At 35.5% G+C, this 14,390-nt stretch overlaps 1 protein-coding gene across 2 annotated transcripts in view; it reads left to right on the forward strand.

Annotated features, from left to right (window-relative positions):
* bbs4 (Bardet-Biedl syndrome 4) overlaps window positions 1-14,390 on the forward strand; it is a 22,585-nt gene continuing 8,195 nt past the window's right edge. The window contains exons 1-11 of one of the 2 annotated variants that reach the window (XM_079810194.1): window positions 18-69; window positions 849-900; window positions 2,642-2,721; window positions 2,801-2,864; window positions 3,239-3,259; window positions 4,787-4,898; window positions 5,004-5,076; window positions 6,288-6,341; window positions 6,505-6,632; window positions 13,166-13,220; window positions 13,555-13,623. In XM_079810194.1, coding sequence (XP_079666320.1) covers window positions 46-69; window positions 849-900; window positions 2,642-2,721; window positions 2,801-2,864; window positions 3,239-3,259; window positions 4,787-4,898; window positions 5,004-5,076; window positions 6,288-6,341; window positions 6,505-6,632; window positions 13,166-13,220; window positions 13,555-13,623 — 732 coding nt within the window. In that variant the 5' untranslated portion in view covers window positions 18-45. Of the gene's footprint in view, window positions 70-848; window positions 901-2,641; window positions 2,722-2,800; window positions 2,865-3,238; window positions 3,260-4,786; window positions 4,899-5,003; window positions 5,077-6,287; window positions 6,342-6,504; window positions 6,633-13,165; window positions 13,221-13,554; window positions 13,624-14,390 lie in introns of both variants that reach the window. The other variant, XM_079810195.1, reaches the window with a different exon arrangement.

Raw genomic sequence — 14,390 nt, forward strand, 5'->3', positions numbered from 1 at the left:
ATAGAGAAAGAAGCGTCCGCCGGAAGTGAGAAGGATAGGAGCGCAATGGCGGACGACGCTATGAAAACGGTGAGAAATTATGGATATTTTTATTAAAAGACAAAAGCTCTTGTTTTTAATACCTTTAATATGAACATATATCTTCTTAATGGTGATTTGTGGCCGTCTGCAACCGCTATTCTTCGTTATTTACCTGCTCGTCAGATTAATTTTGTCTCCAAAAGAGAAAACATTAAACATTTAGTTTAAATAACAAAAGTAGGCTGTGTTTTATTTACATTTCGTTGAATATTGAAAAGGAAAGCTTGTCAAAACAGACTTGTAAAATAAGCTTATATTTTAAGTCTGTTTTAGGACCACTAAGATTTATTGCATTGTTTTTCTTTTCAAGTAAAGACTTAGTTGTAAATAATGTATATGTGTCTTTATAATGATTTTCATTTTCTAAAATTATTAAGCTAGAACGTGATTATTCTCATGGCTTCTCTTGACTTTGAATTAAATATGAAATTCATAATATTTGTCAGCAGTCAAAATGTATCAAGTGCACAACAATAAGACAAAATAAAATGTGCACAAATGAATTCCAGCACACATGATTTGATTGATTGATTGATTGATTGTGTTGACATACTGGTAACACTATTTTAAAATGTCCTTGTCACACATGTAACATGTAGTTACTGAAGTAATAACTATAAATTATTCATAATTACATGCAAAACCAAACCTAGACATAATCCTATAGTAAGTAAATGTAGTTAATTAATATTACTCTGTACTTAAATGTAACAAGGACACCTTAAAATAAAGTGTAACTGACATATGTATTTATTTTCTGTGAGTAGGATGTGCAGCTGCCAGTGGCCACAGACCTCAAGAAACCTCGTCTGAAGAAAGGTCAGAGTCTATACACATTCATAACGATATAAATCATTGTACAATTCAGTTTTAAATGATAAAGTAATGCTTTTGGACACCGCTGAATCCATTCATCCTGTGGGTGGAGCTGTTTGCCTTTATTTCCCCCCATTTTCCACTGAAGAGGATTATGGCTCACAGGGAAAAGTCTGTCCAGGAATAGAACGGATTGAGATCAGATTTTGCCAGGGGGCTTGTAAGCAAGAGGAGAAAGATGCAGACGCTGCATGTCATGGCGGACGGGCTCCTTTTGTTCCGGGGCCCGCTGGATTTGGGATGAGGAGTCTTGTTGTGGCCCCCCATTGCGAGAAGAGACCGTTATGGCTCACAGCATGCCTCTCTGCCCTCTATATCCAAAATAGAAGCTGTTTTCTGCAGAATTTCAGTGCCGCATTTGATATTTACATTTTCATGATTAGACCCATTCATGTCCTACACAAGATGAAACAGCTTTTTGTGTGGAATCAGGCTCGTCTCTTTAATCTTTGGCCCAAAAAGTTGTTGAAGACTTTAAAATGCCCTGCGTTAGGAAATTGAGGTTGCGCCAACACACTTTACAAGCAAAACATTTGACAATTCAAAACACACTGAGACTGAGAAAAGTGAATATTAAGATCCTGCAGAATTGTCAATGGCATTTTTATGTGTCTAGACTCTTTTGTGCACCACTATATACATTAGCTGGGACCTTTTCAAAGTTCGCAAAACAAACACATGCAAATTAGGTGCGTCTCCATCAAGTTGTTCGAGCGGATGACGGTGGTATTGGTCACCTAACCTCTATGCCTTAGAGGCATCTTTACACAGCCGAGTTAAGGCGGCTCTAAAGCGGCTCTGTGTCTGCTCAAAATTCTGTGTAAAGACGCAATGCCGCATTAAAGCAGACTTAAAATATGCCGGGTCTGATCCACCTCGGCCCCTAGTATCAAAGGCGATGCTGAAACTGCTTTGATTCAGTGTAAATGAACGCAAACTTGTGCCGCCTTAAACTACCCCGCTAGTCTATGGGGCACAGAATAAGTCAAATTAAACCGCTAGTTAATACCACTAACAAGGCTCAAAATAGCCTCACACTAACACGGTAGCATAATGAGGGTCCCTACATGCAAACCGAAGCATTGAGAACTTTGTAAGTGTACAAACAGTTTAATAAGAAGATACTTTATACATTACATGTATACAGACAGGAGCCATCTAGGAAAACAGACTCGACGAATCGAGCCACGAACGCTGTGCTAAGCTGAACTTAATTCCTATCGACCAGCTCATTTTGAGGCTATTTTGAGCCTTGTTAGTGGTATTAACTAGCGATTTAATTTGACTTATTCTGTGCCCCATATACTAGCGTTATAAGCTAATCTGTTTTTAGAGATAAAACTATTTACATTTGATTTTTATGATAACGCATCCCAGAGAACGATCTACTCGGTAACCATGTGTTAATCACCCCTAGGTTCATTTTTCACCAGAGTTGTCCTTTAAGCGTTTAAGATCGTCCCCATCAGGGGAAACAGCCGGTTAGTCACGTGGGTTTAATGTTCGCTACATCAGAATTTATTCTGCAAATGCATTTCCATCTCCCATTATTCGCACGAACTCTTTTTCACACAAGCCAAAAACCACCTCAAGCGAGCGTAAAAACATTTTTGAGAATTAAGTGATTATTTTAGCGAAATGTAGCGCTTCCATCACTCGTTTCTGATGCTATGCTCTTCTTCAGCTCCTGAGCTTCCGATTCTGGAGAGGAGAAACTGGCTCATACATCTGCATTACATCCGCAAAGATTATGAGACCTGCAAGGTAAAACCTGCACATCCTACAGGGATAGTATAGAATGCTCCGAATAATGTGAATTGATTTGTGTTCCTTCTGATTTCAGGCCATTATCAAAGAACAACTGCATGAAACTCAAGGCATGTGTGAATATGCCGTGTATGTTCAAGGTCAGTGGAAAATACACAGATTCAAACAATGTAAACATATTCAGTTACTCCAATGCAGTCAGTGTTAAAGACAATTCAACTATACCGCTTAATGCTTAAATGGGGCTACTTTTAAAGGCTCCTAATTTAGTTTTGGAGTCTCCTATAACAGGTTTACATGCTTCAAAGGTAAAAAAAACACTTTCATTTTCTCATAATAGGGTGATATCAGGTAAAATGGGCCATTTAAGGTTTGGGGGTCCCAGCCCCTCTGGAATTTAGAGCCAATGAATGAAAAGGATTTCAAACTGTTGTCATAACTGTGTTTGACAAGTAACAGGTGATTTGATTGGTTTATGTTTGCTTTGGTGGGTGGGGCAATAATTCAAATCAAGACTGCACCAGAAAGCTGCTTGGTAAGTAGCCTGGCATACCAAATCTAACTAAACTATTATAAGGATGATAAATCAATACAAAAAAACATGCACATAAAAAAATATGCATAATATCTGTCTTGATGGCATCCATCAGAAATAATGCTGTTAGTTTGGTATATGAACATATTTTTTGGAAAAGTGATGTTTTTCTTGACGGCCCAATTTACCTTAACCCACTGAGGTAAAATGGGCCACATGGTTTCAGCTAAAATGGGCCAGCCTCTGTGTCACTCACAAACACACATACATGTGTGAGTGTGTCTGTGGAAGTGTGTGAGTGAGTGTGTATGTGTGTACACACACACCCACACTCGCACACTGACACACACACACACACACACACCTACACACATATGTTGGTACAACAACTTTATGAGGACTCTCCATAGGCATAATGGTTTTTAATAATATCAGTGTAATTGGTAAATGTCATTATACAAATTTGTGTCCTTATAAATCACATAAACAAGCACACACCGACACACACACACCACTGACCAATGATCTATGCTGTTCCAAAATTGACTTTTTTAATTGCACATTTGAATATGTGGGTTTGCACCCAAAATGTTTTTTTGTTTTTTTAATGGCATGTTTTAATGTTTGTTTAATGCAGTTTAAATGTATGTGGCTACATAAAATAAAAATTGATGATAAATCACTATTTCCCTGCAGTTTGACTGGCCCATTGGTTACCTGAAACAGCGGCCCATTTTGCCTGAAACAGCTCATGCAAAAAAAATGGGCACAGCTGATGTTTTAAGAACTGTAGGGCCTAAATAATGATATTTTTTTTTACATCATTTCAACACAACATTATCAAAAACAGTCATTAATAATCATAAAAACACATGGAAAAGGCATATATGGTATTGTATTACTGTCCCAAGCGATTTACCAAAAAGTGGCCCAATTTAGCTGATATCACCCCTATACATTGCACATCACCTCATTTCTCAATGATTCTCAAACGACTCGACAGATGAACCAGAATCCCTCATTTTACAGAGCCAACTCTGCTCTGATTGGTCAGATGGCCCAGTCTGTTGTGATTGGTCTACTCTGCTCTGATTGGTCAGATGGCCCAGTCTGTTGTGATTGGTCTACTCTGGTCTGATTGGTCAGATGGCCCAGTCTGTTGTGATTGGTCTACTCTGGTCTGATTGGTCAGATGGCCCAGTCTGTTGTGATTGGTCTACTCTGGTCTGATTGGTCAGATGGCCCAGTCTGTTGTGATTGGTCTACTCTGCTCTGATTGGTCAGATGGCCCAGTCTGTTGTGATTGGTCTACTCTGCTCTGATTGGTCAGATGGCCCAGTCTGTTGTGATTGGTCTACTCTGCTCTGATTGGTCAATGGGCAATGTAATGAGGTCATTTGACATTGTTTCATGCTGTTCCTATCCTAGCTTTAAAAGGTAGTATGTAGTACACTAGTGCTCTGTTCCAAACACAGGCGATGTGTCCCAGTTTACCCCGGTGAATGACGGCTGTGTATGTCTGTGCAGCTCTGATCATGCGGTTAGAAGGGAAGATCCAGCAGTCTCTGGAGTTGTTTCAGAGTTGTGCCATCCTCAACCCCAAAAGCTCTGACAACCTCAAGCAAGTGGCGCGGTCGCTGTAAGCACCATTGCACATTTAAATCCAGATTCATATGGTGTGTCTATCTAACCTGGTTTGAAATATGTTAACTTATTTCATGAACTGTGCCTACTTTGTGTTTAGTTTCCTATTGGGGAAGCACAAAGCTGCTATTGAGGTTTATAATGAAGCAGCACGTCTCAATCAGAAAGACTGGGTAAGTACACATCAGTGTCTTTAAATGAGCAATTCACTAAACAATTTGACTCTTATCTTGTTCCAGACCCATATACTGGGATTTTTTTCCATACAAGAAATATGTATTTATTTAAATGTTTATGGTAGGGGTCAGGGCTTTTTATCTAAATTAGGGGTCAGGGTTTATACTGTATATTTTATTTATTTTTTATTTAAATTAGGGGTCAGGGTTTATACTGTATATTTTATTTATTTTTTATTCAAATTAGGGGTCAGGGTTTATACTGTATATTTTATTTATTTTTTATTTAAATTAGGGGTCAGGGTTTATACTGTGTATATATATTTTTTTTTTTTTATTTAAATTAGGGGTCAGGGTTTATACTGTATATTTTATTTATTTTTTATTTAAATTAGGGGTCAGGGTTTATACTGTATATTTTATTTATTTTTTATTTAAATTAGGGGTCAGGGTTTATACTGTATATTTTATTTATTATTTTATTTAAATCAGGGGTCAGGGTTTATACTGTATATTTTATGTGTTATTTAAATTGGGGGTCAGGGTTTATAGTGTATATTTTATGTATTATTTTATTTAAATTAGGTGTCAGGGTTTATACTGTATATTTTATTTTTTATTTAAATAAGGGGTCAGGGTTTACACTGTATATTTAATTTTTTATTTAAATTAGGTGTCAGGGTTTATACTGTATATTTTATGTTTTATTTAAATAAGGGGTCAGGGTTTATACTGTATATTTTATGTTTTATTTAAATAAGGGGTCAGGGTTTATACTGTATATTTTATTTTTTAAATGTAATGGTTAAGGTAGGGGTCAGGGTTTATACTGTAATATTTGTGTGTATTTTATGTGTTTTTATTTATATTGTTCAGTTAGGGTCAAGGTTTATATTGTATTTATTCATTTAAATGTGTCAATTTAGTGGTTAGGGTTTATATTTTATTCATTTATTTAAATTGTTAGTTCAATTTAATTAATTTTATTTACTATTATTGTTATATTTAGTTGAAAGTCCTCTTGAAGTTTAACAACCGTTGGCTTTAATTATTCAGAAAAGAGTATATTCTGTAGATTTCAGCTTCTGGTGTGACTTCAGTAAATTGTGTGAAAAAAAAAAAAAGTGTGAACTTTCATTTGAGTCAGCTGTAATTTAATGAGATGCATGTGAAATACTGAAATAATGTGTGATTATTTTGACCTGCAGGAGATCAGCCATAATCTTGGCGTTTGCTACATCTTCACCAAAGACTTCAGGAGTGTAAGATTCTGATCCCTTCACTCACATCTTTATGACTATTTACCATATTATTGTAGTAGTACATATGTTATTTACCATTCTTCCTGTACTTTGATGGATTGTGTGTAAGATTACAGCTGTAGCAGTTATTTGAGTGAATCACATGTTGTCTCTGTGTCTGCAGGCAGAAGAGCAGTTAAACGTGGCATTGCAGCTGAATAAACACGATCTGACCTACATGATGCTGGGAAAAATCCACTTACTGCAGGGAGACACGGAGAAAGCCATCGACGTCTACAAGAGCGCTGTGGAGTAGGTCTCATACACACCCTCACTTTTAAGGGCTCATCTTATCTTATGCTATTGAAGCAGTTTATCTTTTGCACTAAACCATCATAGTTCTTGCACTAGTTTAAGTTCAACAAGAGCATCTGCAGACTGTAAAGTTTGTGATATATATATGTATATATATGCTCTGGAAGAAAATAATTAATTTATCTAAATTTTTTCCATATATGTATATATATATGTATATATATGTATGTGTATATATATATATATATATATATATGTATGTATGTATGTATGTATGTGTATGTATATATATATGTATATGTATGTGTATATATGTATGTATATATGTATGTATATATGTATGTATATATATATATATATATATATATATATATATATATATATATATATATATATATATATATATATATATATATATATATATATATATATATATATATATATAATTCAATTCAGTACAAAAAATACAATATATATATATATAGTGCTGTCAATTGATTTAAAAAAGTATAGCACATTTTTCTGTAATTAATCATGAGTAAATATATGTAATTATTTTCTTTATTAATTTAATATTTAACGTGTAATTTAATATTATTTTTGATAGTTTCTCTTTTAAAAAATGTAGGCATTGTGTAAATCGTTTACAATTTATATTTTTTACAACTATACCTATTTTTTCCACTCTGCCATTATTTTTAAGTTAATATATATATACAATATATATTTGACGCTATATTTAATACTAATTATTTATTATTTTTCTTTATTAATTTAATGTGTAATTTAATATGATTTTTTTAAATATGATTTTTCCCCATAAATGTGTACAGTAAATAGTTTACGATTTATATATTTTTGACAATGTATATTTCAATAATTTTAATTGTTATTATTATAATACAATATGTAATTATATATTACATATATTTATACATATTTTTATATATATATATATATATATAGCATAGTTACAAATGAATGTATAAATATAAATTAAATTCATTATAATAAATACAATATAATATATATATATTAGAGCAGTCAAAAGATTAATCGCGATTAATCACATCCAAAATAAAAGTTTGTGTTTACATAATATGTGTGTGTACTCTGTTAATTATTATTTATATATAAATGCACACACATTCATGTTTATATTTAAGAAATATTTGCATGTATATACTGTATATACATTTATATAATCTATAATGTATATAAATATAAATGTTTTATATATAAAAATAATATTTTTTTCTTAAATATATACATGCTTGTGTGTGTATTTATATATAAATAATAATTAACAGAGTACACACACATATATTATGTAAACACAAACTTTTATTTTGGATGCGATTAATCGCTTGACAGCCCTAATATATATATATCAAATAGAGAGAGAGAGAGTATTTATTCAATCATTTTAATATTTAATGTGTGCTATTTATTATTACTATTATTAATATTACTATTTGTATTAACATTTTGCACTACGGTCCACCAAACTCGTTCTTGCACAACTTAAAATTCACCAAGAGCATCCTGTAAAGTTTGATGAAGTCATTCATAGTCGTGAGCGTTCGGATCTGAAGCTGCATAACTCGAGCGCTTGGATCTCCAAACATGTTTAATCGTGTGTCTTGTCACCAGACACACTTGACTTGAAGAGCCAAACACACTTTATTGTCCTCGTGACGTGTCTGGTTTTGTGGTGACTTACACAGAACGCATTTCAACAGATTTTGGTCATGTTTTGCGCAACGTTTGTAAAGATGTACGAGTTGAGTTTTGTTGCCAGAGAGGAACTTCAGACGCCTAGAGATGCTCTCAGCGTGTCGCTCTGCCACAGCGCAGATAAGACGCCCAAGGCTGCAAAGCATGCTGGGATCAGTGAAGCGCTCATAGCTGTAATTAATCACATTTACTGTCTCACTGTGACCGCTCTAACGTCTCCCTTTTCTTTTTCTCTCTCTACCTCTTCTTTTTCTTCTTTCTCTTTGTCTTCTCAAAAAAACCCTGAGGACTTGCTGAAGTAGTCGGCCTTTTCTCCTTAAAGGGACCGTTCACCAAAAAGCTGTCATTATTTTACTCACCTTCATGTTGTCCAAACCCGTGTGACTTTCCTTCTTCAGTGGAAAACAAAAGTAGGCTAAATCTTCCCGCTGCTCTTTTCCATACAGCGAATGGGGACAACGGCTGTCAAGCTCCAGAGAACATGCAAAAGCACCATAAATGTATAATAACAGCAGTCTGAATCACTTGTGCAGTCATGTGATGGCTTTGCGTGAGTTGCAGACCATAATTTCTGTTGTTGCTTGCAGGGCAGTTGATGACAATTTTTTATTTTAGAGTGACAATATATTTATACTAATTATCATTATTATTTCTTTATCCATTTTATATTTAATGTGGAATTTAATATTTATAAAGAAACTATATTTATTATATAAATACATAGTCACACACACACACACACACACACACACATATATATATATATATATGAGACAATGTATTTAAATAATGATAATTATTTCTTTATTCATTCAATTTAATATTAGTTTTAATATGATTTTTCCCCAAAATGTGTGATTTTTTTTTTTAAAGTATATATATATGACAATGTATTTAAATAATAATAATTATTATTATTATTTGTGTTAATAGGTTACAATTTATATATTTCACTCTACCTTTTATTTATATTTTTGATTTATACCATCAAATATACATATATATATATATATATTTATTATTATTATTTATTTTCTTTTGATGGTATATTTAAAAAATAATTATTATTTTTTCTTTATTAATTTAATATTTCATATGTATTTTAATATTAGTTTTAATATGATTTTTCCCCAAAATGTGTGATTTTTAAAGTATGTATATGAAAATGTATTTAAATAATAATTTTTTATTTCTTTATTAATTGTATATTTAATGTGCAATTCATTTTTAGTTTTAATGTCCACCCCCATCCCCAATTTTATTTTTATTTTTTAAAGTTATATGACAATATATTAAAAAATTATTATTATTATTTGTGTAAATAGATGACAATTTATATATTTTACTATACCTTTTATTTATATTGTTGATTTATACCATCAAAAAAAAAAAATTAATAAAAAAATAATAATAATAATAATATATATATATATATATATATATTTAAAAAATAATTATTAATAAAAAATTAAAATATTTAAAATAAATATTATTTCTTTATTAATTTAATATTCCATGTGTAATATATATATATATATTATATATATATATATATATATATATATATATATATATATATATATATATATATATATATATATATATATATATTTATATTTATATTTGATGGGTTATTTAAAAAATAATTATTAATAAAAATAAAAATAATTTAAATAAATATTATTTCTCTATTCATTTAATATTCCATGTGTAATTTAATGTTATTTTTAAGATTTACCTTTTTTTCAAAAAATGTATTCATTGTGTTTTACAATTTATGGTTTACAATTTATATACTTTTGACTATATATATTTTTAATAACAATTGTAATATATATATATATATCTCAAAAATACATGTAGAGGTAAATGTGTAAATTGTTTACTTTTTTATATTTTTTACAGTATATATTGATAATAATTATTATTTGCATTATGGTAATAAGTAATTGAGAATAATAATGATGAGTTTTTGGGAAAAATAATAATAACACTTAATTGTAATCAAAATAATGTCAGCCATCAAAAGTCGTCAAAAATAGCCTTCCTTATCTTAAAGCATAATACTGCTTCTTATTTCTTTCTTTTGATTGAGGGCGTCACTGATGGCCAACGACACTAGTCCTTATGTTTTATGAGGCTTTATGTTCATGAGCTCTATTTACGTTGATTGTGTAGAAAACACACAATGTGTTCTCCTATATAGAAAGTCTTTGCAGTTTGGAACAACCTGAGGGTGAATAAATAATGACGAGTTCTTATTTTTGGGTCAGCTACTCCTGCAAAGACACTTTTTTTTTAACATTCAACAAATGAAAGTGCAAAAGGAATCACTAATCTGCTTTTCTCAGCGGGAATCCAGCGATTTGATGACTCTTGATTACTGTTGTTGACTTTCCTCTCTTCCCGGAGAGCAGAAATGGAGATGACTCTGAAGAATTCTCCTCCCCTTGTCCACACACACACACACACACACACACACACACAGTCTGTGGGTCTGGCTCAGATATCAGAGAACAGCGGGGAGCTTTAAGCACGCGCTCGTGTGTGTGTTCGAGATCTCCTCATTATCGCAGCCCTCCCGCTGAGCTGATGAATTAGTAACGTGTTGCAGTGGGACGCTCCGTAATGAGAGAAGCTTTCAGCGGCCGCCGCAGAGTTCCCACATTTGCCACCTCACGATAGCAGGAAGATGTGCCTCACAGCCAGCATGAATTAATAACAGCCCGCTGCTGGCATGAGCCGCTCAAACACACACGTGATGGAGGAGTCTGAGTTTTTGAATCAATATGCTTTAGTCCTGGAACAGCAACTAATAAGCATAACTAGATTTAAATACGGTTATAGTGACCTGAGACACAAACCACCCACTGAAATCTGATTGGTCGACTGAAGTGTGATACTTTGTTAAATCAGATTAAGCTGACCGTGACTGGTCAGCGGCTGTGCCGCCCCATACACGACAAACTGAGATGCTCTGTGTATTCTGACACCTTTCTATCAGAACCAGCATTAACTTCTTGAGCAGTTTGAGCTCCAGTAGCTCGTCTGTTTGATCAATGAGCCTCGGCCGCCCATGACCCTGTGGCCGGTTCTCCACTGGTCCTCCATGACCCTGTGGCCGGTTCTCCACTGGTCCTTCATGAGCCTGTGGCTGGTTCTCCACTGGTCCTCCATGACCCTGTGGCCGGTTCTCCACTGGTCCTTCATGAGCCTGTGGCCGGTTCTCCACTGGTCCTCCATGACCCTGTGGCCGGTTCTCCACTGGTCCTCCATGACCCTGTGGCCGGTTCTCCACTGGTCCTTCATGACCCTGTGGCCGGTTCTCCACTGGTCCTCCATGACCCTGTGGCCGGTTCTCCACTGGTCCTTCATGACCCTGTGGCCGGTTCTCCACTGGTCCTTCATGACCCTGTGGCCGGTTCTTCACTGGTCCTCCATGACCCTGTGGCCGGTTCTCCACTGGTCCTCCATGACCCTGTGGCCGGTTCTCCACTGGTTCTTCATGACCCTGTGGCCGGTTCTCTACTGGTCCTTCATGACCCTGTGGCCGGTTCTTCACTGGTCCTCCATGACCCTGTGGCCGGTTCTCCACTGGTCCTCCATGACCCTGTGGCCGGTTCTCCACTGGTCCTTCATGACCCTGTGGCCGGTTCTCCACTGGTCCTTCATGACCCTGTGGCCGGTTCTCCACTGGTCCTTCATGACCCTGTGGCCGGTTCTCCACTGGTCCTTCATGACCCTATGGCCGGTTCTCCACTGGTCCTTCATGACCCTGTGGCCGGTTCTCCACTGGTTCTTCCTTGGAGCACTTTTGATAGAGACTGACCACTGCAGACCGGGAACATCCCACAAGAGCTGCAGTTTTGGAGATGCTCTGACCCAGTCGTCTAGCCGTCACAATCTGGCCCTTGTCAAACTCACTCAAATCCTTACGCTTGCCCATTTTTCCTGCTTCTAACACATCAACTTTGAGGACAACATGTTCACTTGCTGCCTAATATATCCCACCCACTAACAGGAGATGAAGAGATCATCAGTGTTATTCACTTCACCGGTCATAATGTTATGCCTGATCGGTGTATATTAGGGATGCACCGAAAAATGATAAATTATTGAAATGCATACTAAAAAAAAGATTCAATAAAATATTATATTAGTATACCTGACTGTCATGTGACCATTAACCAGCATCCGGGAAACTGTGACCATGTGAATGTATTATTATTATGAGATATGAAAGGGTTAGTTCACCCAAAAATGAAAATTCTGTCATTAATTACTTACCCTCATGTCGTTTGACACCCGTCAGACCTCCGTTCATCTTCAGAACACAAATGAAGATATTTTAGTGTAAATCTGATGGCTCTGAAAGGCCTCCATTGGCACAATGCACGGTTCACTCTCAAGACCCTTAAAAGGTGCTAAAGACGTCATTACAAAGTCCATTTCAAAGTCCATTTCAAAACACGTTATGAATCAGTGAGTCGAATGATGATTCGGATCGCGTGTCAAACTGCCAAACTGCTGAAATTTGGCGATTCAAACTGCTGAATCGACTCACTGATTCATAAAGCTTCGAATTTCATTTTTGGGTGAACTAACCCTTTAACTTAAAATCTCAAGCAAATATTTTAGATCAAAGGGGTTTGGCTGGCAAACAACGCTTGGGAATCCCTGCATTACAGTCAAATGTGCTTAATTTTCAGGAAAATAGTGTCAGAGTATTAAAAAATCTTTCTACTTTAAATAAAGTAGAAATTAATAGAAATATTCACGGTTCTGTCTGTCAGATTTTCTCCTGAGAACACAGAGCTGTTGACCACGCTGGGACTGCTCTACATGCAGGTGAGTGGCCACTGAACAAATAATTCATGCCGTCAGTTTGATTTCAAACACAGAAAACAGATGATACTAGCACTGATTCTTATGATCAAATTCAGATTTGAACAAACTCCTAACCCCTCAAAATGTGTTACTTTTCATAGTGAGTAGACTTAAAATGTTTGTCTGGTGGATGATAAAATGGCAAAATCGCATAGATGCATATCAACGACTAGACACTTTAAGGTGGACTCCGTTAGAAACCTCTAGCAACAACCCTGTGTCCAGGGGGCATAAACACAGTAAATGTGTCTGTTATTAGTGTTTTTGTGTTTACCTCTGTCTTCTCTCTCATTAGCTTGGGAAATACCAGAAAGCCTTTGAGCACCTTGGGAACGCTCTGACATACGACCCCAACAACTTCAAGGTGGGATGCACTTTCACCAACCCTAAGTGTCACTAGCCGCATTTCCATTGCCCTCCAAAATGCGCAAATTGAAAACACGGCCAATGGAAACGTGCCAATTTCGCAAAGATTCCCATATATCGCTAAAAAGTTTTTACGCTCACATGAGGTGGTTTTTCAGGCAATTCGAAAAAGGACATTTTCACAAAACGGCAATGGAAACAGTTTTTTCCAGACGTCACCCATAGGATTCTGAAGAGCAGTTTTGAAGAGTAAAGTAGGGTCGAGCTGGCCGTCGCCATCTTGGCAGCGCGTCATCGCTCGTCACTCCCGGATAACAGAAAATGGGCAAAGAGGCGGGACGTGGGCGGAGCTGAAGTGACTAACAGACAGCAGACAAACGGCAATCCACCTGTCACTCAAAGTGGCCACGCCCTTAATTATGCAGAACTTCAAGGCTTTATATAATGTAAACGAATGAGTTATAAAATAATTCACCCCCTCACAGTCGTCATGAAGGGCAAAATTAGCCGTATTGACCAAAACCACAATCTGTCCCAGACTGTAAACATGTGTTCTTCTGCTGTAAAGTTGGGCATTTTAACATGAGCTCAATGAGATTCTGCTCCTTCTGGAGTCTGTCTCTAGTGGCCAGTCCATGAACTGCAGTTTAAGTCACTTCCGTATTGGCTTCAAGAGAAACTGCGGGAGGTTGCAGAGACGTTCTTTATTAAACTCATAAAAGACGACTATACTATACAATGGTGGATTAGCACCAAGAACCTCTG

The sequence above is a fragment of the Gobio gobio genome (assembly GCF_949357685.1).
Source record: "Gobio gobio genome assembly, chromosome: 25".
NCBI classification, from domain to species: Eukaryota; Metazoa; Chordata; class Actinopteri; order Cypriniformes; family Gobionidae; genus Gobio; species Gobio gobio.